Source organism: Lacerta agilis, chromosome 8 (assembly GCF_009819535.1).
Source record: "Lacerta agilis isolate rLacAgi1 chromosome 8, rLacAgi1.pri, whole genome shotgun sequence".
NCBI classification, from domain to species: domain Eukaryota; kingdom Metazoa; phylum Chordata; class Lepidosauria; order Squamata; family Lacertidae; genus Lacerta; species Lacerta agilis.
The window spans coordinates 18843624-18870506 of NC_046319.1; the positions used below are offsets into that span (position 1 = coordinate 18843624).

Here is a 26883-nt window from a genome sequence, read left to right on the forward strand (position 1 = left end):
CATCGTGGATAGCTTGAAAAGAAGGTTAGAAAGATTCCTGGAGGAGAACAAGGCTATCAGCGGCTATGAGCCATCATGGCAATGAATGAGCTGCCTTCCACATTGGAGACAGGATGCCTCTGAAAACCAGGTGGGGAGAGTTGCTGTTGCACTCAAGTTCTGCGTCCAGGCTTCCCATTGAGGCATCTGGTTGTCCACCAAGAGAGAACAGGATGTTGGAGCAGATGGGCCTTTGCCCTGATCTGGAGAGGCAATTATTATGTTTAATGTTGGCACGTCAGGTTGCTATTAAAGATACTGGAGTGAGAAAGGGGAGGAAAAATGGACAGGGGGAGGAGCTTCTATGCCTAACATTTGCTCCACCTACTGTGACTCTTGACTACAGCTTCTATTCACTGATGTGACCCACATCTCACCAGGTGCAACTGGGACCATCTGCCAATGACCCTTGGGAATTCTTTTTTTTTTTTTTGGGGTGGGGGGGGGGGGAGGGAAGGAAGACCAGAGTGAAAATGCTTCAAATGAAGACTATTGGGCACACTCCTTCTTTCTCTTCCTCACATGCTCACCGAACCGCAAAAGCAAGGAAAGGGTTGTTTGAACAGCCTAGTATTCTTAGGATCAAATTGCATCCGATATTTATTTCTCCTGTGGCTGATCCATCATCATACAAGGGTGGACAGGTAGGGATTGTGGGGTGGGGGGGGGCGAGGAGAGAAATTCCATTTTGTTCATGAGGAACTAGCTAATTCACACTTCACAAACTGGCATGCAAATCAGAAACCACAAATATCCTTCGAAATTTGCAGTTCTGCGAAAGTTGCAGTTCTTCAGCCAATGTGTACAATTATGTTGGTGGTGGTGGTGGGGGGGGTGCACCATAGGACGACACACTTTGGTGCAAACAACATGCAATATAATAAACAAAAGTGCATTATATTACGGGAAATGGCTTGCAAAAACGAATATGTTAATTGAAACTGTATATGAAACTGCCAGGAGAAATTTGCACTAGTGAATTTTCACGGCAGGAATAGTGCTTTTAAAGAAAAAAGAACACCCTGCAAATTGTTGTGGAAATGTGGAGACCTGAATCTAAGGTCGGGGGGGGGGATGAAAAATACCGAAATGGAAAGGTTTGCCATTGTCAGCAGTTTTCTGGTGGTCAGAGTTCAAGAGCCAGGTGGTGCATTTGTCTAGCTTCAAATTCACCCAACTCTTCACTTCTCCTGTCTTCCATCAACCGGGACTGATTCACTTGGACTGGAGTCATTTCCTTTCACCGTCCTGCTGCCAGGTACTTTAAAAAAGCAAAAAGAAAAACATGGTCAGAAGGACTGGGCCGTTCCCTCCTCTATTGTGATTGGAGCCCACCTCCTGCTTCCTGTCTGCTATTTCCCGTCTGTAAACAGTTCTGGGAAGACAGGATCCAGAGCAGAGTTTGCATAAAAGCAGGAAAGGCAGCTGAGCTTCAGTGCCGAGAAATGAAGTGGCTGGGGAGAAATTATCTGGAACTGAGTGTGATTATTTAACTGCCCCAGGGGAAAAGAAAGAAACCACAGCCAGAGAGAGAGAGAGAGAGAGAGAGATCTTTTTTTACTTTCACTTTTGGAGCTCCGGATCGTCGAGCTGTGACCTCTTCGTTTGACGGGACTCGGAGATTCAGAGACAGGCCTGGCAAGTTTGGTCTAGTTTGGTTGGAGGCCCAGAGGGGAAAGGCAGTGGGAGAAGTGGGAACTTCAGAATGCAATGTGCTCGGTGCTGGGAATATGCAGTCCGAAAATCCTGGATGTATAGGAACCGAAGGGAGGTAAACACAAGATTGCCGTTAACTACAGGGTAACGACCTTCGTCTGCCTCGTGACTGGATGGAATTGGAATCCTCCTGGAACCCCTTTTTCGGCACCATGCATCTGGTAAGTAAACTTTGAAACTTTGTGCACCCCCCCTCCCGGGTCAGCCTATCGTGTAATAAGGGTGCAATAAAGAGATCTGCCTCCTGAAAAAATGAGGGCTTCAAGGAGAGTGGGTGTTGGGCCAGAGGATATTGCCAGATCACTTGTTCTCATCTGACCAGTGTGTGGCTCAGTCTCCACTAGGAATGGTAGCAGGGAGAATACACCTGGCAGATGGCAAACATCACCTTTTAGAAATTAAAGCTTTTGTTGGTTTACCTGGTTGGGAGCCACTGTGATGGGTTGGACTGGGAATTCAGGTCCCACTTGTTTCTTTCTAAGACTTTAGTATTCCAGTAACTGAAAGTGAAAGGTGGTTTTTCCTATGAGCAGTGACTGCCAGCTGGTGTCTATTCCATTAAGTCAAAAGGTACACTTGGCTTAGGATTTTAAACAATCAAATTGTTGGTAATCTGCAGATTTATTTGGGGATCATAAGTTCATCGGGTCAAAAGGAGGAACGGGGAAATTTGTCCATTTCAGTTTCTCATCTTTGCACTCATAAGTTCCGCTCTCCACATTTCCACATTGGTTTGTGATTTTTTAAAAAGTTCGCCAGCATCTGAGTACACATTTCTCCTGATAGAACACATCTCCATAGGCAATTTTGCCCAGTGTAAACATTTTTTTTGCGAAACCATTCCCTCTTATATAATGCATATTTGGATGCTATATTCGCCATGGGTTGCATTTTAACAGATGCATTTTTGTACACATTACTTGCCTGGAGAACTGCATGGAGAAGTGTGAATTCTGAAGGGCAACTGTGATTCAGTTTGTGTATTATTTCAGAAAGTGAATTTTAGGTAGGTTTGCCCCTCAGTGCAAACAAAATCTGATTTCTCCCCCATCCAGCAACGATCCTCAACAATTAGGGCAGGCAAATCCCCGGACTTCAAATCCCATCACCCCTGATAACTAGCAGTGCTGGGTAGGGCTTAAGGGAGATGGTATCCAATAGCAACTCAAGGGCCACAAATCTCCCATCAAGGCTGTGCATATTTAAGTAAGGCCAGTTCTGTGGCACTTTCTCCCAGGTAGATGGTTGCAGGATCTGAGCCTAACAGCCGTTGTTTACTGCCTTAGGAAGCCTTTTATTTAAGGTTGCGCAAAGACAAGAATTATTGTTGGTTTTCCTGTGTGTATCCCAAACCTTGCATGTTCCACTTCTGTCCTGAGTCCTCCAGCCTCCTGCCACATCTGATCGAAGGCTGCCTTTGAAGTCACCTTTCATTTCAAAACTGGCATTTGCCAATGGCATGGGAACCGATGCTATTTTTTAAGAAACCCACAAGTGGACCAATTATATGACAGGCTTCTTGGGTTTTTGACTTCTACTTTTAGTGCAACCACAACACCGTCATTACTCAGGCATTGAGTGCGATTCAGACATCCTCTCTCAGCAACCTTCTTTTTTTGTGGTGGAAATAAATGTGGGACGGTGGAGGGTGTGTGTGTTGGCTGCAAACAGTTGCGTGGGTGCAGAAGTGTCACGGGCACCTATTGGCTAGTACTTGTGTCTGGTGCGATGAGTGACAAATCTTCGCCTTTGTGGTGAGTCACTCTCTGTACTCAGAAAGCTGCATGATTACTACTTTTAAAAGAAAAAAACCTTAAAAGGTGAACACTCACCTGTCAGGCCAGTCTGTATGTTACAGGAGTGCTCATCAAGCTACCTGCCGCAGGGTACCCTGAACGTCCTTTCAGAAGCTGAGGGTGACATAGTTGGGTGGGTGCGTTATCCCACTTTATCTCCTCAATAACCATTTGAGGTAGGTTCAGTGGCAATGTGGTGGCTACCTGAACTGTACCCAGTGAGCTACCTGTCTTCATGGGGAACACTGAAAGGTGTCCGCCTTGAGGAATGTTCACTAAGTCATTCTGTTCGTTGCAAGGGGATCAAACATAAAGAGAGACGGGCTTTAGGCATTTCTCAAATTCACAACCTCGGCTAATGCTTGAGAGCAAATGGGGCACTGCCCCGCCAGCTATCAGACTCCCATCCCAAAACACCACGATAGAAAGTCTTACTTGAGAGCAAGGGGGAGATCTGTTTTAAGACTGATTGTGGCACAAGCTCAGCAGCAAGCACAAAGTCCAGAAGTCAGGATTCCAAGGTGCAAGTTGTGAAAATGTCCTGACAGTTGGCATGCCCTCCCACCAAGCTTTTAAAGTCGAGGCTGAATCTCTATTGGTAGAACTTTCCAAAGGACTGAGCCAATGACATGAAAGGCTTGGTTTTTTTGCTGTGGACAGGTGAGCACCACCAACTCAGGGTGCAACCAACGATGGTCCTGCCGATTATCTCAGCGATCAAGCTTGGATATCAGAGTAGGCTACCCCAGACCGAAGTCATTCAGGGATTTGTAAATTAACAGAAGGACTATGAACCTGGCTTTGTAGTAGATGGGCAGCCAGGGAATCTACTATACAACCCACAAACACCCTGCTCACAACCCCACTTCCATCTACTCTTAAGTGAAAGACCCCACACACTGTCAAGTTTCCCAGTTTTTGACAGCAGAAGTAAAACAGAAGAAAAACTGATAGGAAGAAGTGGCCCCGAACGTAACAGTTAACTTCTCTTAACTGCAAAGGTTATTTCCTGTCTGGCAAGGCAACATTCACTTCTGCACCCCGTTGTGTAGCACGATTAATGTCTCGGAGAATGTTACACACGGAGGGGAAGAAATGTTCCTGAGTCATGTTGGGTCACAATGTGGGTTTGTCGTGTCTCACTTCCGCATGGACTGTTGGCATGACTTCTCGGATGACAGCATCCATTACAGCCAGTTCTATTTTTCTAGAAAAAGAAGTGCCAGAAGTAGCCACAAACACCTCCCTTGTTCTCTTATAATGGCAATGGCACCCACCTGAGAGGTTGTTGGAACTGAGTTCCGGCGAGTTCCCTCTGAAAAAAAGCCCTGCTTATAGCCCCCCCGCCCCCCGACGGAGCTGTTTCCCATCGTGCCATCTAGTTGGTCAAAATAATTGAAATACTGTTCCACCACACAACTTCACCAGAAACTATGAAACTGGATTCTATTTGGAATTTACTATTCCCTGGATTCCATTTGGAATTTGTTTATTTCCTGGCACAAACTGGCCAAATAGGAACCGAGTTCTCTAGCTGAGGGGTAGGGGACATCAAGTCCGGGCCTCTGTATTAGGCCTTGGGGACTGTCCCTAGGCCACACTGCTCACTGGTCCAGCTTCATAACTTGGATGGAGTATACCTTCGGACCCTGATAATGCATCTTGCTTATCTGGATGGGAGATACAATCAAATGCAAATACCAAACTACATAAAATAACACCACCATGTATGTCTCTGTGTGTACACAAAAAAATTAAATTGCGTGTCGAGGTCCTCAAGCCACCCCCCAATGATTAAACACAGAGACATAAATTTTGGTTTGGGTTTTTGGCAAATAATTTAGGGCCACAACTTTATTAAAATACAAATTTGGTGAGTGGTTGCGTAGGCATTGGTTCAGACTATCTGTCCAAACGGGACAGCTGCTGACTTCAGTCAGCGTCGGGAGAATGCAGCTGGGGAGAGTTAAGGAGGCTGGGGACGAAGCCTCCCCCTCACCAGCGGTCCCGGGGGCTCTGCCTATGGCCCTAGCCCCAGACCTGGGGTTCGGACAAAGCAAAAGAGTCGCCGGATTCCTTTAACGGAATTCCCTGTACCAACATAAACATGATTGTGGAGGTGGGGCCTCACCATCCGAGCAATCCAAAACATAACCAATGCCTAACCGCCAACCTTACAAGTTGTGACAAGTTGCTACTGCAGTAGGCGAAAACCATAAGGCAACCACTAATCAGCCAGATGGAAAAATTCCTACTGGGCCCCTGCTACAAAGCAGACGACCCCATGACAGGCAGTTGCAAGGTCAAAGCAGAGGCCTAAGAAAACAATGGGGGGGCGGGTGGGTGATCCGAAGCTCGAAGCCAAGAGGGGATCACCCTGCGTGCAGAGGATTATAAAGGACGCTGACCTGTCCATCACAAATTGCTACATCTCACTTTGCCCAGTAACTCCGCCTGACCAATCCTGACTAAGGCCAGCGTCCAGCCACTCCCTACAGGTCAATTTAGTGTCTTGCCAGGCCCCGACCGCAACACGTGCTCTTACTCAGGGTAGAACCCGATTTGCGTGTCGAGGTCCTCAAGCCACCCCCCAATGATTAAACACAGAGACATAAATTTTGGTTTGGGTTTTTGGCAAATAATTTAGGGCCACAACTTTATTAAAATACAAATTTGGTGAGTGGTTGCGTAGGCATTGGTTCAGACTATCTGTCCAAACGGGACAGCTGCTGACTTCAGTCAGCGTCGGGAGAATGCAGCTGGGGAGAGTTAAGGAGGCTGGGGACGAAGCCTCCCCCTCACCAGCGGTCCCGGGGGCTCTGCCTATGGCCCTAGCCCCAGACCTGGGGTTCGGACAAAGCAAAAGAGTCGCCGGATTCCTTTAACGGAATTCCCTGTACCAACATAAACATGATTGTGGAGGTGGGGCCTCACCATCCGAGCAATCCAAAACATAACCAATGCCTAACCGCCACAGAGCCAACGGCTCCCGCCAAAACCACTCAAAAACGAAGCCCAACCTTAAGGCCCTCAACTATTGCCGCCAACCACAAATCATTCCCCTCAGGGGAAAGGTGAACGCCATCCCTCCGAAACAGGGAGGCAGACTGAATAGTGATGCCAGGGTGCGGAATGTCCCAACCTCCCAGGGCACGGACCGTTTGGACCGCTAAACCATTGACCCGCTTGCGTGCCCTCTCAACCGCTGCCGGGGATCGAGCTCCCCGCCAGGAAAAACGTTGCAAAAGGTGTGACCACACCAAAATAGTGTCGGGCAGGCAAGCCCTCAGGGTCCGCAAGTCGCCGTGGATGAGCCGGCGCAAGGTGCGGCAATCAGTCCTGGGCAAATCATTCCCTCCCAATTGCAAGAGCAGAACGTCAGGGGGACCCAACCAAAACACCCTATTCTCAACCAGGGGAATGAGCTCATTCCAAAGCATGCCCCGCTTGCCCAACCAAGTTACCCGGACCAGGGGAGAAAGTCCAAGATGCTGAAAAAGCCCCGACTCCCGTGCTCTGGCACTGGCCCAGTGCACGATGCTGTGTCCAACAATCCAGACACGGATGGGAACGGGACCTGGAAACAGAAATACAAGCAGTATCAATTCAACAATCATGGCCGAGGTCTCACATACCCCTTAAAGGCTGCGGACCTCCACCTTCCGATTTCTTTAATTCTGTCCGCCGACAAACCCCAATGAGCTGCCGTTGTCGCTGCACCAATGCGAAATGAATGGGGGGCATAATTGTCGGCCGGGACACCGCAGGCTGCAATTGCCTTGCGCATGACCCCAGCGAACTGATGTCTGGTGAGAGGAAGGGAGTTGGCGTGCACCAAAAATGGGCCATCCCCCACCGGCCGAATCGCCAGGTACTTACGCGTATCCCGGACTGGGCAGGGGCCTGGATGCCCCATCGCAGGCAAGCGAACGAGGGTCCCCCTACCCAGCTGGTCGGTCTTAGAATACCTGATAGAAACGACTACCTCGGTTGGTGACAGAGAAACGTCAGGCAGGGCCAAACCCCTACGACCGGCTGGGTTGGCTTCCGAGACGACTTCACCTACCCTCAAAGCACCAAAAAATGATAAAGAAAATGCCGCTGCGAACAGCCGGGCCTCATACCTAGACCAGCAGATGCACTTCAACTGTGAACGCATGGCGGTCAGCAGGTCAAAGGAAACTGGGAGCCTCCCGGGGGTCCTAGGCGGGCCCATCCTACCCCAACCCTTGAGGGCCTGTCGTACCAAAAAGGACGCACAGGGGTCCACCTCATAAAAGGATTTTCCAAAAAAGGAAATGGCAGCCGCCTGAATTCGAAGAGTCTTGGGGGCCCTGCCCTGCTGAAAAAGGAAAGCCAGGTACTCCAGGACCTGGGCTGTTGTGGGGGGAACTACTGACGAGGCCGACCCTGACTGGCGAATGAAATTATTGAAATCAGCCCAGGCCTTTTTGTATGACCTGAGTGTAGAAGGGGCGACGGACGCCGCTACTCCTTGGAGCACTAGCTGTTGCCAAGGCTCCACAAGTGGACCGGGAAATGCTCCGGAAGCTCCCGCGCCTCTGGGGCCAAGGACCTGAACCGCTCGACCTGGAAACGGGACAGAGCGTCAGCAATGTCATTAGAAATACCTGGGACAAAGCGGGCCGAAAAAACTATGTTGTGCCGGAGACAATGCAAAACAAAAACGCGCAATAGGGCAGACACCCTCAGGGAACGCGACGACTGCTTAGCCAGGACGCTCACCACCGCCTGGTTGTCAGTCCAAAAACAGACTCGACGATCCCTGAACTCCTGGACCCATAGATGAACGGCAACCGCTATGGGAAAAAACTCAAGAAACGTCAAGTCTCGCGTGATATCTTCCCCTAACCAGTCCTCCGGCCATCGCTCAGCGCACCAACGGCCCTTCCAATAGAGGCCAAAGCCCAGCGAGCCGGCAGCGTCTGAGTGAACCTGAAAATCGTTGCGGAGGTTCAAGACTTCCTGCCACAAAGATATCCCGTTGTATTCCTGCAGGAATACCAACCAGTTCTGAAGGTCCTCCTTCACGTCCTTGGGCAAACGAATGTAATGGTGAGGTGCTCTAACGCCTGCCGTGAGCCTTGCCAAGCGAGAACAAAACGGTCTCCCAGGCGCAACTACACGGCAGGCAAAGTTCAAATGGCCCAGCAACGACTGGAGCTGCCTCAGAGTCAATTTGGTAAGAGGAAGGACTCCCTCTATCACCTCCTTGAGGGTGGCGATTTTATCCGCTGGCAGGCTAGACGTCTGGGCGACTGTGTCTAGCAAAATGCCTAAGTAGACCAGCCGGGTAGTCGGGCCCTCGGTCTTAGCCGCCGCCAACGGGACGCCCAGCTCCTCTGTGAGCGATGCGAAGGCTTGCAACAGAGCCACACAGTCGCCAGTATCCGGCCCCGATGATAAAAGAAAATCATCGAGATAATGGGTCACGCCAGGAAGACCCGTTTTGTGACGAAGAGCCCAGTCCAGGAAGGTGCTGAAGGCCTCGAACGCCGCACAGGCTACAGAGCAGCCCATGGGCATGGCCTTATCTACGTAATAGGCACCCTCAAATTGAAACCCCAGGAGCCAAAAGTCCTGTGGGTGAATGGGCAAAAGGCGAAATGCAGACTCCACGTCGCATTTTGCCAGAAGGGCCCCGGGGCCAAATTTCCTAATTAATCTAATTGCCTGATCTAGGGTAGCATATTTCACTGAACAAAGTTCCGACGGAATCATGTTATTCACCGAGGTGCCCCTCGGGTGTGAGAGGTTATGGATCAAGCGGAACTCACCAGGGGCCTTCTTGGGCACTATGCCCAGGGGGGAAAGATGTAGCTTAGGAAATGGAGGAGCTGCGAAAGGGCCGGCCATGCGTCCCAACGCGATCTCCTTTGCTATCTTTTTCCTAGCTACTTCCGGCAACTCCCTCACTGCCTTCTGGTTCGCAGAATTCCGAGCCACTGGGTCCGAGGCCACGGGAATCCGGAAACCATGGGAAAACCCTTCCCGCAGGTAGGAAGCTGCCGATTGATCAGGGTAAAGGGACAACCAATGCAAAAGGGGCTGAAGGCGAACCGGGGTGGGCGCCAATTCAGTGAGGGCATCAATTGGAGGCGGCGGGTGGGGGCTGCGGGGTGGACTTTGCGGCCTTCTGGGCGCCTCCTTTCCCCCCCCGAAAGGACCGCCCGCCCCGAAAGCACGAGTTTATCGGGTGCGGCCCCGCGCACCTTTCACAGATGTGAGGGAAGGGGCAGACAGGGCGCTGGCACGTCCCTTTGTTAAATGCCCAGCAGCAAAACCTGCGGCCCGACTGAAGTGTGGGTTGTTTAAACTGGAAACAGAACTGATTGAATCGAACTCAAAAAACCTTTCCAAGATGTACAATTTGTTGCTAGAGTGGCATACCAAAGATGAGTTGGTTAAATCAACAATGATAGATTGGGCAAAAGATGTTGGTCATAATATTATGATGGATGACTGGGAGAGATTGTGGAGGAAAGATATTAATTTTACAGCTTGTAATAGTTTAAGAGAAAATGTAATGAAAATGATATATAGATGGTATCTGACACCAGTTAAGCTAGCTAGAATGAATTCTAAAATGTCGGATGTGTGTTGGAAATGTAAATCGTCAAAAGGTACTTTTTATCATATGTGGTGGTCGTGTTCAGGGGTAAAGGCCTTCTGGGACAAGATTTATAATGAGCTTAAGAAGGTAATGAAAATTACCTTTTGCAAGAAACCAGAGGCTTTTCTCTTGAGCATGACCAATGAGGAGATACCCAGTCAGGACAGAGTGTTTTTTATGTATGCCACTACAGCTGCTAGAATTTTATTGGCAAGAACTTGGAAGGGCGAAGAGATACCGACTATTGAAGAATGGCAGATGAAATTGATGGAGTACATGGAGCTTGCAGACCTCACCGCCAGAATCCGAGACCAGGGGGAGGAGAAGGTGTCACAGGATTGGAAGAAATTCAAAGACTATTTAGTTAATCATGTTAAAATGAATGTCTGAATGTTTGTGCAGAAATATATAAAAGAATTGGCTTTTGAAGTCTAAGTAGAGTTATAAATGTTAAAGAAGATAATATTTGATTGGATAGACCTATTTTTATAAGAAGATGATAAGATGTAGGATGTATGTTAAGGAATATTTGTGTCTAGATAATTTTGAGAAATATTAGAATGTTGAGTTTAAGTCAATGATAAAAGAAATGAAGCTACCTTAAAAGTATATAGGTTTTTGAAGACAGAGGAGGGACCAGGGGAAGTCCCCTTAAGAAGTTAAAACAAGTTTAGAAACAGAGATAAGGATTTAGTAAGGTTTGTATGAGTTTGTTTTGTTGTATGGTTTTGTTGTATTTTTGTGTTATTGCTTGTTTATTATGTTTTTATGGTGTTTATGTATGTAGGTTTAATGTTGTTTTGTTTGTTTCATGGAAAAATAATAAAATCTTATTAAAAAAAAAGAAAAAAGAAGTGTGGGTTGTTTAGTCCTGCCCTGCTCAGGGGCCTTCTTGAGAACGTGGGGCGCCACGTAGGTGGACCAGATGTCTATGTCCCTGCGATCCCAGCGGGCCGACGGGATCCGATGAGCCCTGGTCCTAAACTTTTTGTCATAGGTGATGGCCGCCGTCTCGCCAGCCATTGCATACGCCATGCGCACGATGGACTGGTAGACTAAAAGATGGAGTGCTCTCCGCGGATAAGAGGCCGAAACCACCCCAGCAAAGACTTGGAAGCAGTCAAGCCAGCGCTCAAAAGTCCGCTCTGTCCTGGCCGCACCCGCCCGTTTTCTGGATGGAACAACTGTTCTCTCCAGATCCGGGCGCCCATCCTCGGGTGGGTCCAACTTGAAGATGTCGACATATCGACCCTCAAGAATCCTATTCCTGATTTTTGAGGACAGGTGACTGCCAGGAATTATGTCCTTTGCCCTATTGGTTGATCCGATGGGATCTGGTACTGGGACGCCTCCCTGGTACTCCAATGGGGCCCCATACTTTGCCCTATGAGAATTGGCCCGCCTCTGCAGGGCCCAGCTGGGGAGGCCTGGGGTCGACTCACCAAAGCCCCAGTAAAGCCCACTGTCCGCCCCCTGTTCCCCATCGGAACTGGAAGAGGTTGTACCTGAAGTAGACGAGGAATCCGCATCCCGTCTCTTCTTGCCACGGTGCCCGCAACAGCGCTTGCGCCGACGCTTCCCTCCGGCCGAAGTCTTGGACCGCACTGGAAGGCTGTCTTCCACTGAGGAGTCGGAGGCTGGCTCTAGCTGAGGAACTCCCACGACCACAGGTGCTGGGGCAAGTTGGACTGGGGCTGCCAAATCCGGCCCTGGCGGAAGGGGGTTGCTCTGGCTCCTCCCGGCACGCCTGCCAGCAACCGATTTGTTGCGACACTTCCTGGCCGGCGCCACCCCTGGTTGCGATGACTGGACGTCCGCTGTCGAGGCCACCTGCTGCGAGACCTGGGTTGCTGGACCTGTGACAACTGAACCAACAGAAAGGCGTGAGGCAGCAGATGCTCTCTTTTTCCCTATTCTGGGCTGCTTCCCCCGCTTCTGTGTGGGCTGTGAACTGCCCGCCACCTCCTGGCTGGGGGTCACCGCAACCTGAGTCTGAACCGGCGCTGGGGACGGGGGCAAGACCAAAAAGGGCTCGGCCATCCCCGACACCACCCCCGATGGGGGGACAAAGTCCTCATCGTCGCTAGAAGCCGACGTGGCTTGGAACTGCTGCTCATCAGGCGGGGGAAAGTCCCCCTGGGAGGTACCCTGCGGGGTTGAGCTACGCATGAGACCTTCCATACCCGATTCGAAGCGAGCCAACGCCGCAGGATCACTGGCCAAAGTGGCCATAAACGCTTCTACGCGACCTAAGGTAGCGCCAGGCGTGGAGGAACGCAAGGCCTGAGACGGTCCGCGAATCTTACGTTTCGACGTCACCTCGACCTCTACTTGGGTAGAAGCCTCCTTTTGCGCCATCGTGCCTGACGGTCAGAAGACTGCTGGGTGCTGCTGCAATTCCACTGGAGCACCCGAGCAATTATTTTCTTAAAGCCGTGCAATACCAAACTGGCCACTCGGGGCACCAGCGGGATGCAGCACAAAAAACCAAAAAAAAAAAAAAAAAACTCAAATTGACTGTAGCTGCAGTAACCACCTGCAGCCACCAGGTGGCAGTGCACCGGTATGAGCAAGACCAAAGGAACTCTTGGCTGGTGCAGTGCAGCAATCGGCCACTAGAGGCCAGCCAAGAGCACCAAGAAGCAAAGAGGGAGGGGGAGGAGGGGGAGCGCACTCACAAAATGGCGCTCCCGCCAGGAAAAGCAGCCCCGCGACGCCGATCGCGGGGCTGGGAATCGCCGGCAGGGCCTCCCTGCAAGCCCCTGCCGGGCTCAGGAAGGGCTTTCAGGCTGGGAGGCAGGGAGAGCGGCGGCTGAGGTGCCGGGAGAAGCCCGGGGAGCCGCCGATCAGCTGTAGCGCGGGCCAGGCCTTCCCGGCTCCGCGCTAGCCGCAAGAGGCCCAGGCAGGCGGCAGGAGCTAGCTGCAGGCCGTGCAATCGGCCGAAGACCCCAGGGACAGAGGGGGCCGCCGCGCTAATCAGCGGCGGCCGAAACCAGCCACCGCAGGGACCTGCAAGCCCCCCGACCCAGGTAAGAGAGCGAGGGGGGGAGGGGACAAGCGGCAAGTGTGCGGCCGAGCTCGGGGGGTGCCCCAAACGCCGGCGCACGACTGAAGGAGCCCGGCGATCGCCGCGGCTCAGCGGCAACAGGAACGGTTGCTCCACAGGGTGTACGGTCCTGCGCTGCAGAGACCGCACGGATAACCAGGAGCGCAGGGGAGGAAGCACCAATGCGAAGGCCTCCTCACGAGGAGGCCGCGCTGCCTCTCGCCGCGGCAAGAAGGCCGGGCCTCCGGGCAACCCCCACAGGCAAGCCCAGCGAAAAGAGAGGGCTCGGAGGGGAAGGCTGGGCTGGAAAGAGGGCGCACGAAAAATGGGGTCTGCAAACTTGCCCTAGATAACTAAGGAGAAGGGATGTGGGGGTTGGGGTGGGTGGGGGAAGGGGGGCGAGGGAGACGAAGGGGGGGATACTTAAATTCGAAGAGCAGGGGAATAACGGGGGCAGTGGGGAATTAACAGGCAAGGAGGCTAAGAAAAGGCAATCAGTAAGAGGGTTATCAGATAGCGAAAGCAAAAGAAGCAATACAACCGTAGTCTTAGCTCAGCGACCGGTGTGATCCGAAGCTCGAAGCCAAGAGGGGATCACCCTGCGTGCAGAGGATTATAAAGGACGCTGACCTGTCCATCACAAATTGCTACATCTCACTTTGCCCAGTAACTCCGCCTGACCAATCCTGACTAAGGCCAGCGTCCAGCCACTCCCTACAGGTCAATTTAGTGTCTTGCCAGGCCCCGACCGCAACACGTGCTCTTACTCAGGGTAGAACCCGATCACCCACATGCAGGGCCGGATTTAGGTTTGATGAGGCACTAAGCTACTGAAGGTAATGGGGCCCTTATATACCCAGCTGTCCTTTGTCAACAACAAACTGTCGCTGTTTTTTGTGTTGAATATATGCTATATGGTAATTTATGGACCTAATCGGTATCTGTATATAGAAATGAGCAAACCAGTGATATTTTAGGGAGTAGGTTGCCAGGTGGGGCCCATTATTTACATCACAGGAGCCTACGCAACACAAAACACTGTTGCTGTATGTAGGTCTTATTTTATTTGTTTTTAATCTTATATTTTGGAAATGTACATCCAGGGTTTTTTTCCCCTTTGAATTTTTTTGGGTCCCCCAAGAGAGTGGGGCCCTAAGCTATAGCTTGTTTAGCTTATACCTAAATCTTGCACTGCCCACATTTGTATAGTTGTGAAAATAAAACTCTTAAGCGCTTCCGAAGTAGGGACTATAATTATAACCAAGATCAGCTTTAAGATATAAAAAAACCAAATATCATGGATAGCTTGGAAAATGCAACACCCTCCACCATTCCGCTAATTTCTTGTATTTATATTCCACCTTTTTTCCTTCTGGGAGCTTGAGGTGCCAAACATTGGTTCCCCCCACTCCCCATTTCATCCTTACAACAACCCTTTGAGAGTAGGTCAGGACGAGAGGCAATGGCTGGCCCCAGGTCCCTCAGTGATTCATCATCATGGCCGAGTGGGGATTTGAACCCTTGACTCCTAGGTCCTCGTCCAGAACTCTAACCACTACACCACGCTGGCTGTATACCACTACACCACACTGGGTAAACTAAAATAGCTGTGGGATCCAAGATAGCTGATGGTTTCCTGGCAGAGCTGGTCTCTGACAAAGTCAGCAGCAGCAGCAGCAGAAGAAAAAAATCTGTCTCCTTCTCTGAATGCAGCGGTGCTGACCCCTCGTCACCAGATTTCGGCAGAAAGATTTCAAAAGATTCCATCATGAGGCTGCAATGTTGTGAAACCAGAATTCCCCAGCCAATGTGATTCCATTAGTTTCAGGCTTCACTTGTAACCATGGTTCCCCCCACCCACCCACATTCAGTTAGCGCAGCACAACGATTTCTTTGCCTTTCTTCTTATAACTATATATACTTGGCTCTGTCACGTCATGCATTTTTGTAGCTTTATTTTCGCTCCCAGGCTTGCATTTCTCCGTCAGTGCCAGACCAAGAGAACCTGTGTAATCTTCCAGATGTTGTTGGACTACAAGACCCATACTTACTGACAGGGGCGTCGCGAGCTGCTTGGCTGCGGGGGTTGGCAACACAAGCATGACGCCCCTTGTGTCACCCCTCCTCGCTGGCCCGCCCCTCTCCATGTCCCGGCAGCCAGCGGCAAAAGAAACATCTTTCGCCGCTGGCTGCCGGAGCATGGAGAGGAGGGGGTGGGCCAGCGAGGAGGGGTGTCAGCCCTCCTCGCTGGCCCGCCCCTCTCCCTTCCCTGGCTCCGCTCAGGAAGCCCAACCAGTGGGGGGGAAAGCCGCTGAAAAGGGGAAAGCCACCTTTCAGCGGCTTCCCCCCCGCTGGCTGGAGGCGCTGATCGTGGGGGGCGGGGCCCCGCCACGAGTGTCACCCCCTGGGGACTACTTGGGGCGACCCGCCCCCCGCCCCTCCCTTGCTACGCCTCTGCTTACTGATCATTATCCGTGCTGGCTTGGGATGGTGGGAGTGGCAGGTTCTGCATCCCTGGGTCTGGTTATCTCCCACTTGGACTACTGCAACACGCTCTACGTGGGGCTACCTTTGAAGGTGACTCGGAAACTACAACTGATCCAGAATGCGGCTGCTGGACTGGTGACTGGGAGCGGCTGCCTGGACCATATAACACTGGTCCTGAAGGATCTATATTGGCTCCCAGTACGTTTCTGAGCACAATTCAAAGTGTTGGTGCTGACCTTTAATGCCCTAAATGGCCTTGGCCCAGTATACCTGAAGGAGCAACTCCACTCCTATCATTCAGCCTGGACACTGAGGTCCAGCTCCGAGGGCCTTCTGGCAGTTCCCTCACTGCGGGAAGCGGAGGTGTCAACTTGAATTAATTATTAGGGGGGCAGGTAAGCCCTGTCCCACATAACTGATCACAAGACATGGCACATGAACACCATTTGAATGGCAATGCCCATCAACTTGGGGCAGGAGCACCCCCTCAAATATTTTATGGGGGGAGGACGCAGGGACCTCACCCCCTAGGAGTTGGCTCCTATGGCAAGAAGTGACAATACAGAGAACCATGCAGAGGGCTTTCTTGGTAGTGGTGCCCGCCCTGTGGAACTCCCTCCCGTAGGAAGTCAAAGAGATAGACAACTATACAACTTTCAGAAGACATCTGAAGGCAGCCCTGTATTGGGAAGTTTTTAATGTTTGATCATAGAATGTTTCGTTAATTTATTTATATTCTGCTGGAAGCCACCCAGAATGGCTGGCACAATGCAGTCAGATGGGCAGGCTATAAGATAATAAATAAATAAATAAATAAATAAATAAATAAATAAATAAATAAATAATACAGTCTGCAGCAAAATTCAATACAAATCTGCTCAACAGTATTGGTAACCCCACATGACTGAACCCAGACCCTGTGATCGATATGAAGCCCTTCTTTGGGTGGGCCTTTTTAGTAGTGGCTCCCTGCTGGTGAAATACTGTCCCCAGGGAGCCATGCCTGGAAAGGCTTCTCTCATTACCCGGGCTTATGGCCTTGATATGATGAATGGGATTGCAGCCTTCTTTTTTTTCTTTTTAGCAGGGTGTGTGTGATCTGTAAGTCCTGCCTCTTGTCTGGATAGCTGTGTTTTTATTGCATGTTCTTAATTGGTTTTAATGTACATTACTTTGGGCCATTCTGTGAGAAAAGTGATTAACCAACAACAACAACAACTCTTCCTATTATATTACTGCCTATTAAGTGGGTTTGTGATTACAGTCCTAGAATTTTGTTTACAGGGAGGTAGCCATGTTGGTCAGCCATAGTCAAAACAAAATTGCAACTTATCACCAATCTTAAAACCATGGAGAGACCTGATCTGAATAGAGACATTGGATTCTTATCTCATTATACATGATAAAGCTATTTTTAGCCATCTCACCCCTTGCTTTTTCCTGCAAGACCAACTGCAGTCGTTAACAGTCGTCAACAGGTTTCCCACACCTATCAGCCAATCCCCCATTCCCACCACCCTTCTGAGTAATACCCCTCCCCACCCTCTCACTATATATAAGGGTCTGGTGACTTCTGTTTCAGTGTCTCTGAAGAAGTGTGCATGCACACGAAAGCTCATACCAAGAACAAACTTAGTTGGTCTCTAAGGTGCTACTGGAAGGAATTTTTTTTTATTTTGTCTGAAATTTTATGTCAAGGATGGTGACCCTATGGGCCCCCAGATGTTGGACTACAACTCCCATCATCCTGGGTCATTGGGCATGTGTGCCAGAGCTGATTAGAGTTTGAGTCCAACGGTGTTGGAAGTGTTCAAGTTCTCCTCTCCTGCTTCAAACCTACCATTGAATTTATTTGCACGCCAATTCTTAATGCAGCTGACAACAACATTGGTTTGAACAACGTGACTGCGAATGCATAATATGAAAAACGCCTTTGCAAGTCACAAAACAACTCCAGGTTTGTTTGCTCTGGGAATTTCCCTGTGCATAGGTCGATTCTTTGTTTACTTCCTCCACCCCACCCACTTTGATAGACAGGCACGGAACGCCACCTTGCGGAGAAATAAAAGAAGTACAGTATGTTTTTGACCTCCTGTTCCTTGACCACCCCTCCCTGAACATTTTAAGAGCATTCTCTAGCAGCACCATTCTCAGCATGTTTACTCAGAAGTAAATTGCACTGTATTCATTGGGCTTTCTCCCAAACAAGTGTGCACAGGAATGCATTTGATGTATGGATGGGAGAAAAATTCAGCTCAGTGCAGTTTTAAAAGCAAATCGCCCGAATTCACTTGTTCTTTTTTTTGGGAGGGGGGTCTGTTTTTTTAAAACTATTTATTCAGAAGATGTATATACCGCTTAACAAAAATCTGCAGCTGATTTACAGAAAAAGAATCAAAGTACAGTAAGATATGCACAAAGTTCAGAATACAATTAATACATTTCGAATGCGTCATTTAAAACAGCCACTGAACAAAGTAGCACTCTCAAACATCTCCAATATACCTGAGTAAACAACCAAGCTTTTAGGAGACTTTCCCCCCCTCGAATTCACTTGTTCTGACACAATATGAGCCTCCTTTAAAATGTGAACTTCACCAAAATTTGCGGTGCAGCTCTCCAGCCATGTATGGATGCATAGAAAGGCACATGTTTATGAAAATAAGATACAAAAATGTATTGGGTGATATCTTAAGTCCTGCTCAGAGTAGATCCAGGCAGAGTAGGTCTGAGCAACTGTCAAAGGGCAGCAAGGCTCTGTGTCTGGTGTGTGTGTTGGAGGGGAAGAGGTGAGAATCCAAGTCAGGCTGCAGAGAGGCACACTGAAGCACATCAGAACCAGGAAGAGGTTGTTCTGGCTTAGGAGAAGTTGTGAGTGCAACAGGAAATGCTTTATGGCACTTCCTGTTCCAAGGGCTGACATTGCCCTCAGGAAAGTCCCTGGCTACTATGCTAGTCAGTTTCTGGTCAGTGTTTGTTTTGCATGTCTTAATTGTTCGGTGCCCTTTTTAAAAATAAATACATAAACATGAAAATTCGTATTTCAGTAGCTATTCAAATACATATTTAACGGCTGAATCCAAACCCAAGATCTATTAGGATTAGAGAGTTTGGATGCAGTGGATGCTGGGCTTTCCCAGCTCAGCTTGGGCAACTCCAGAGTAAATTTTCATCCAGACTTCTGTTTGTCCCACCACAGCCCACCCCCACCCGCCAGGGAAACCTGATCTTTAACACTGAATTGGAGCAAATGTAAGCACTTGCCTGGCTTTGGGAAGGAGGTGTGAGGGCTCTGACAGAGCCCTAGAGTCCTTCTCCCTCCTTCCCAAAGCTGGGCAAGCACATACCAGGCTTTGGGAAGGAGGTAGGAGGGCTCTAGGACCCTGCTAAAGCCTCACACCTCCTTTTGAAAGCCTGGTTTAAGCCCTGATATTGCAAAGCCCTGAGTGCTCACTGGAAGGACAGATCCTGAAGTTGAGGCTCCAATACTTTGGCCACCTCATGAGAAGAGAAGACTCCCTGGAAAAGACCCTGATGTTGGGAAAGATGGAGGGCACAAGGAGAAGGGGACGACAGAGGACAAGATGGTTGGACAGTGTTCTCGAAGCAACTAGCATGAGTTTGGCCAAACTGCGGGGGGCAGTGGAGGATAGGGGTGCCTGGCGTGCTCTGGTCCATGGGCACGAAGAGTCGGACATGACTGAACGACTGAACAACAACAGCAAAGGCTGGGAGGAGAGTGTCAAATGGCTTCCCACAAGATGACACATTACCAAGGTCCACCCCCATAGAAACGAGCCTGTTGTACAAAGGTAAAATTCACACTGGCTGAACTCACCACTAGCATGGAAGGCTACCTTGAATGTAGCTCTCAGGCTCAATGAAGCAGCAACCTGACAGGAACGTCATATATTTTTGGTTCATAACTCCAAAAATCTGGGGGAGAAAGTTGTAAATTCAAGAGCATCCCTGTTTCCTGCCCAAATTTTTCAGTCTGCTGTTTCACATCCTTCTTTGCCTTTCCTGGGGTGGGCCGGGGGGGGGGGAACGATAGGATTAATCCAAGAATGCATTGAGCTGGGCACAGTAAGAGTAAAGTCTCCTTTCTCTCTCACTTTTGTTCTCCCTCAAAGAGCTTCTGCATCTTCCTCGCAACACAGCTGCTTCTCTTCCAGTTAGCCTCCTCCTGTACTAATTCAGAGTACGATAACCGTGGCGAATGCTGCCCCAAATGCAACCCAGGTAAGCAGGCATGACACCCTTGTTCTTCTCCCTGTAAACAGGGCCGGCCCGTCCATTGGCCCTGTAGAGGCAGTTGCCTCAGGCGGCAGGCTGGACACAACTGGGCAGGGTGGCAGATCCAGAAAGAAGAGGGGCATCTTCGCACAACTTTGCTGTTTCTCCTTCAGCTACGGATAGGAACTGCCACCGCCTACTCCTCTCTGGTCTCCTTTCTTCTCCCCACTAGCCTCCAGCATGCTGGGGCTTCCCCAGGCTGCCTCCTGTCACCTCAGGCAGCAGTGGAGAAGGGGGTGGTGGGGCACACAGGTCCTAGCCACTGCCCCACTGCCCCCCTTATTCACCGGCTTGGCCACACTAGTCCCCGGCATTGTCTCCACCCAGACCTGGTTGAGGAGCCTGCTTAACAGATTAGGATTCAGAGGAGGGTCACCTTTTTCCCATTTGCCTCAAGCAGCAAAATGTCTTGCGTTGGTCCTTCAAGGTCTGGCAGGAACTTAGCATTCTTGGAAGCAAACTGGATCAAGACCTGCATTTTTGATGGCCGGAGAATTGATGGACATGTCCGTTGGTTGGGTTGGGTGGGGAAAGAAAATATTGGAAAGGTCCCAACAGTAGGTATACGAGCCACGGAAATGCACTGAACCCTACTCCACCTGAACCTTTTTGTCCACAGGATACAGAGTCGAGAGACACTGTACTTCTACTTCCAGTACAACATGCGTTCTTTGTGCTAGGGGGACGTACACGAACCGGTCAAATGGGCTGCCAGAGTGCATTAAATGTCAAGAATGTGAATCAGGTAAAAATTCTTCTTGTTGTTGTTGTTACCCAAGTGACTTAGAATACATTTCAAAACATTAATATGAATGCATTATACACAGACAGCACACTGGTAAGAAAACAACACCATATCAGTCTATCCAAAAACCTGGGGAAAAGAAAAGGTTAGGTTTTTAGCTGGCGCTGAAATAATGCCAGCAAAGGCGCTAGGCAGACTTCACTAAGAAGGGCATTCTGCAGACAGGGAGCCACAACTGAAAAGTCCCTGTCCCTTGTCACCACCCTTTGAGCCACCAGCTAAGGCCTCCTAAGAATATATCTATTAAATTTAATGAACCTCAGTTATGTCCATTACCTGCAATGGCTCTACTCTGAGAAGGATTAGCACTGGTTGTAACCCTCAAGAAGGATTAGCACTGGTTGTAACCCTCAAGGCCTTGCTCTCTCTCTCTCTCTCTTTTTAAAAATGCTTTATCAGTTTTAAAAACAAAACAAAATGAAACAAATACAATACAATACAATACAATACAATACAATACAATACAATACACAATGTTCGATGAAAAGCAATTCAAAATTAACACTCCTGTGCACACAAAAAAGAAAAGATTGAGTTCACCCATCACTAATTCTAACATGACATCCGATCCCCCCATTGTGATTCCTAAATTTCATTACAGCTGCGCACTTAACTTTATCTCCCCTAAATTATTCCGTTATGTTAATTCTGTAGCGATCTCTTAATTCATGCAGAAATCAATCCAGGCCTGCCAAAGAATTTATGTTATTACAATATTCTTTTAAGTATCCTCTGTAAATATTCCACTCTCTGTTAAATATTTGATCTGTACAGTCTCAGAGTCTCACTGTTAATCTTGCTGGTTCTGCATATTCTATCATTTTATTTTGCCAATCTAATTTTGAGAGTGTAGAATCTCCTTTCCATACCTTAGCAATTAAAATTCTTGCTGCTGTTACTGCATACATAAATATTTTCCTTACCTTTTTTGGAATTTCATTGCTCATTATGCCTAGCAGGAAGATTTCAGGCTTTTTTTGGAAAGGAACATGTAAACTTTTTTTAAAAAGTTCATTATATATTGTTTCCCAAAATCCCCTGCTGCTTTTTTTTTTTTTGCAATTCCACCACATGTGGATCATGGTGCCTTCCGTCTCCCTGCATCTCCAACAAATGTTTGATCTAGATTTATACACTTTGGTCAAGGCCTTGCTCTTAGTGGATGTTAGATGAATCTTTTCACAGAATGTCTTTGCTGCCCCCTACATCCATGGTTTAGGGTCTTTGGCCACAAGGTTATGCGAGTGGCAGAAGTGGCCTGAGACTGTTTTCATTTCCCAAAATGCCCTTGTTCAAGGTTACGTCGGGGTTATAGTGATATATTAAACTGGCTGCCTGCCACCACTAGGCAGGGCCCCTGGGGACATGTGTCATCACTAGAAAGTACCCGAGGAGGGCTCTTGAGTCTGGAGACCTGTCCAAGGTGCTGAGCAAAAAGACTAGGGTCCTTTAATTAAGTATGTTCATATTTCAATGTCTTACTGATTATTTAAATTATGCATATATAATTGGTCAATGTTGCTGAACTGGTCAAACATTTGTTTGTTTGTTTATTGTAAGACCAGTGTCTGGCCTTAGCTGGCTACTTAACTGTCCTCATCAGCATCACAAAAGAATGAGCTAGGTTTAAGAGCTAGGTGATGGCGCCCTCCAGGCTAATGGGTGGGCATTTCCTCTGCCTCACTGCTAGGTAGGAGAAGAATAGCCAGATGTGTGTGTGCTGAGCTGGAAGCAGGATGGAAGCTGGGGACACACAGAGATGCTTGATCTGTGCTGGATCCAAAGCTGTGGCTAATGGAGAAGCAAGATCTGCAGGGGTTAATACTGTGATCCATCTCATGCTCAGGTTGTACATAGGTGTAGATAAAACCATATATCCTAAAGGCACCACAGTCTCCATTGACCTTTCTGCCAAATAAACAGAAGCAGAGTAAACACCTAGAACTCCTGGATTCTGCCACCACTTGGAGATTGGGGTGGCATGTAAAAATAATAACAATCATAGCAGTGGCCCCCACAAACCCTCATATCTGTTATTGTGCCCAGCAGGAGCCCATCTAAGAGTTAAAGAAGAATGCACGTATACGAAGAACACAGTCTGTTCTTGCAAGCCTGGCTATTATTGCACTCAGTTCATCGACCACGACTGCGAACAGTGCTCAAAGCACACCATTTCTCCACCTGGTTTTAAGGTGACACAGCCAGGTAAGTCTCAGTAGAGATTTGGTGCAATCACACTTCTGCCAATCTTAAAAATAATTTATTTATAGCTCCCATGTCCAGAAGAAAAATAATTATCACAGTGAGCGTAAACTCAACCATCTGACTTAAGATGCGCTTAATACAGGGTTGGGGGGTGGGGGGTGGGAAACCTCAGAGCCAGAAGCCATATGCGGCCCTCCAAGCCACTCTGTTTGGCTCTTCAGATTATCCCCAGGCTGCACCCATCTCTGGCTTTGCTTTCCACATGACCATTTTGCCTGGCTGGAATATGTCCTTGGACTCTGATCAGGCCTCTTGCCTCTCTGAATGGAGGATGGTCTATGTGTAGAAACTAGTCTGCTGTATAAATTTGCATCCATTGTCCCCACCCACCTTTGATTCTGGCTCCACCAACCACTGGCATGTGTCCCTTGGAATGCTGCCCAGAAGGGAGTGTTGTCTTCAGGCTGAAAAAGGCTCCCCACCCTCGGCTTAATACATCAACACAGTTGGATCACCAATGGTAGAATAGGATGATGAATGAGATGGGCATTTGGCTCTTCTTATGGTTCTTATGTGAATAGATGATTGACTCTCAAAGAAGAAGAGTTTGGATTTGATATCCCGCTTTATCACTACCTGAAGGAGTCTCAAAGCAGCTAACATTCTCCTTTCCCTTCCTCCCCCACAACAAACACTCTGTGAGGTGAGTGGGGCTGAGAGACTTCAAAGAAGTGTGACTAGCCCAAGGTCACCCAGCAGCTGCATGTGGAGGAGCGGAGACGCGAACCTGGTTCACCAGATTACGAGACTACCACTCTTAACCACTACACCACACTGGCTCTCAAAGCAACAAGGGACTACAATAAGACATAAGGACACAAGATGAGGCCTGTTGGACCAGGCCAAAGGCCTCTTCTGGTTCAGCATCCTGATCTCACAGTGACTAAACAGATGCCCCAGCACACAAGCAGGACATAAGCATGAAAGGTGCAAAGGGCTCTATCTTTTGTAGCCAAATCTAAAATATTCCGCTCGTCTCATTCTTTTTCAGGCACAGAAACCAATGACACCCGGTTCGTACCCTGCCCTCCTGGGACCTATTCAGAGACCGAGATGTCCACCTCCTGTGAACCTTGGACTAAGTAGGTGCCACTAAAGACACTCTCACAGCTGCATTTCCAGTTTGTGGCTGTGTGATGCAACATAGTCTTAATTCTACACACACCTCTTTCCATTCAGTGCTGTTTCCTTTCCAGTTACAGGTAGGGAGCCGTGTTGGTCTGCCATAGTCAAAACAAAATATAAAATCAAAAAAATCTTTCCAGTAGCTCTAAGGTGCTACTGGAAGGATTTTTTGATTTTATATTTTGTTTCCTTCCCATTAGTTAAAGAACTAAGCATGAAGATGACATACTTAGTGAGCCGTTATCTTGGTTTGTACAAAGCTTAAACAGAGGTTAGTTTATATCCAGGTCCAGAAAAAATACAAGACAAATAGGTCCACATTTGGCAGACGAATATGTAAATTGGATCTTACTTATTTGCCATTTTTCACACTTCCTGAATGTTCCAATACAGCTGTCGGCTGAAATAACGTTATCAGTTGTTTTCTCTTAAAAGACATATTTAAAGATAAAATTACATTGAGAATGGGGAAAGAAATTCAATTTTATTGTATTTTTGCTTGTTGAAACAAAGCTACCAATTTTCTTCTTCTCAAATCAATACTTAATTCAGAAAACAACTATCTTTCAAAATTCCCAGTACCACGAATGTTGGAATGCAATTCTATAACCAAAGTTTACTACAAAAAATGTATATATTAGGGGTAGCTGTGCGTAAAAATGCACACATTGGTGAAAATAACATACACATTACATTAGGGAGTATGCCTTTCAACAATGTGTGCATTAGTCAAAACAGCATAGAAAAATGTGTGTATCAGGAGAAATTTGCACTAAAATGATGGATTTTCATGAGGATTTTTTTTAAAAAAAGAAAAATTGCAATTTGATGCAAACCCCCCATACACACACACACACACACACACACACAATTTAAGATAAGAAAATTGAGAAACTGAGGGAAACTGAAATTGACTGATTCACGAATAACTTATAAATTAGAAGAGGGAGGGAGGAAGCAAGCAAGCAAGATTGTCAGCTAACATTAACAATAACTATATCTTACTGAACCTAATTTAAATGCATAAGTTAATAAAGACAGCCTGGGTATTCCCAAATAAGTATCCAAGTGAAATTGACAATTATAATCTGTATGCACAAACACAGAAAGGTCAGAGAAATCTATCACTGAGTAGTAGATTGTCCATCCAGCTCGTTTCAGCCACAAGCAGTTGCAGGGTCCATTTTTACTGCCCTTCTGCTAGTCTCCACAAATACCAAGCATTCTTCTGAACATTCACCCCTAATTTAACCCTTTCCGTTTAATTTTCAGTTGCAGTAAGGCAGGCATGGTAGAAAAACAAGCAGGCACAGCAGTTTCCAATGCAGTTTGTGCATGTGTCGGCCAGAAGCAGGTGCCTATGCCGGTATTCCTAGCTACTACTGCCTTTCTTGTTCTGCTGGTTCTTGCCTTAATATGTGTCATCATAATATGGCAATGGAGGAAGCGCATCAAAAAATGTAAGTGTGCAAAGAATGCGCTATGTAGTTGAGCAAAATTGAATCCAGAATCTGCATTCCTGTGTCTTGCAAGTGGAACTCTACTTTGAGCAGTCAAAAACCTTCCCCAACCCCAGTTCATTTGGTTTGCTTGCCTTTTGCTTGATTGGAGAGGACAAAGAAGGTATACTTGGCTTTTAAGCTAGAGATGAGGGACATCAGGCCTGGGGGAGTCCAGTGTGGCACTCCGGGCCTCTGCAAGTGCCCCTCAGAGCTCTCTCCAGGCCACGACCATCGTTGGCACTGCTCTGCATTTTCTGGAACATGTCCATGCCCTCTGAAGATGCTTCTTGTACGCCTGGATTTGAGCATATGGAGGTAGGGTGGGGGACTGCTAGGCATACAGAGGTGAAATTTACATTCATTCCTCTGCCCATTTATCTATCTGGTTCCATCCACTATTGGCATGTGACTCTTGAAAAATTGTCCAGAATGGAATTCAGCCCTTGATCTGAAAAAAGGTTTCCCAAGCCCTGTCCGAAGTGAAAGACTTTTGATGGACAGACGTCATTCAACTTCTCTCTGGCCTGTTTGATCAGTGATGTCTCCTTAACACATGCAAGTTGGCTCTTTCATGGCACACCTGTGATGTGCAAAGGGTAAGGAACCACTGAGGCTCTTACTAACTTCAATGGATTAGTATGGGTTGTATCCAACTAAATTAGAGTAAACCCACTGAGGTTAGTGGACCTAAGTTAGTCATATCCATTAATTTCTATGGGTCTACTCTGAGTAGAACTTAGTTGGCTGCAACCTCAAGCCAACAGGTTCAAATTAGGAGAAAGGGGTTTTTGGTTTTTTGGTTTTGCCTTTATTTTAGCTAAACATTAAGGAGGGCCGGTCTGCCTGGTCAATGCTGCTCCTTCTATTCTCAAATGGAGGCATTTTAGAAAATCTCATCTCTAAAAATGTCTTCTACTGGGTTTTTGAAAAAAGCTCTTCTCTTATTCTTCACAGGTGCTCCCAGGGAACAAGTGAGTATTCTTTTACATAAGCCTTTTACAACTCCTTTTGTTCTGCCCATATTCCTTTCAAATTGCAATTTCAGCATATATTAAGCATTGCTACTGCACTTTCTCCTTCTCCCTCTTCCATTGTTGCCCCTCTAAGCTTCCTGCCCTCTTAAAGACTTCCACTCACTCCCACCCACCAGGGGTGCAAACTCTATGGGACTG

The 26883-nt window shown here is 48.1% G+C and overlaps 1 protein-coding gene across 1 annotated transcript; it reads left to right on the top strand.

Annotated features, from left to right (window-relative positions):
- Window positions 1–1574: 1574 nt before the first annotated feature.
- On the top strand, window positions 1575–25884 carry TNFRSF14 (TNF receptor superfamily member 14). Its single transcript, XM_033156399.1, has 6 exons — window positions 1575–1916; window positions 19852–19960; window positions 20634–20759; window positions 22869–23024; window positions 24076–24166; window positions 25482–25884. Exons 1-6 carry the CDS (start codon window positions 1869–1871, stop codon window positions 25699–25701), a joined length of 750 nt encoding a protein of 249 aa, XP_033012290.1. The 5' UTR covers window positions 1575–1868; the 3' UTR covers window positions 25702–25884.
- The last annotated feature ends 999 nt before the right edge of the window (window positions 25885–26883 follow it).

What these genes read in the sequence shown, in the direction of transcription:
- TNFRSF14 (XM_033156399.1), top strand. Translation starts at nt 1,869, where the DNA reads ATGGAATTGGAATCCTCCTGGAACCCCTTTTTCGGCACCATGCATCTG. An exon ending in TTTTCGGCACCATGCATCTG is followed by an intron (nt 1,917 to 19,851) that starts GTAAGTAAACTT and finishes TCTCCCTCAAAG; the next exon opens with AGCTTCTGCATCTTCCTCGC. An exon ending in ATGTCAAGAATGTGAATCAG is followed by an intron (nt 20,760 to 22,868) that starts GTAAAAATTCTT and finishes TGTGCCCAGCAG; the next exon opens with GAGCCCATCTAAGAGTTAAA.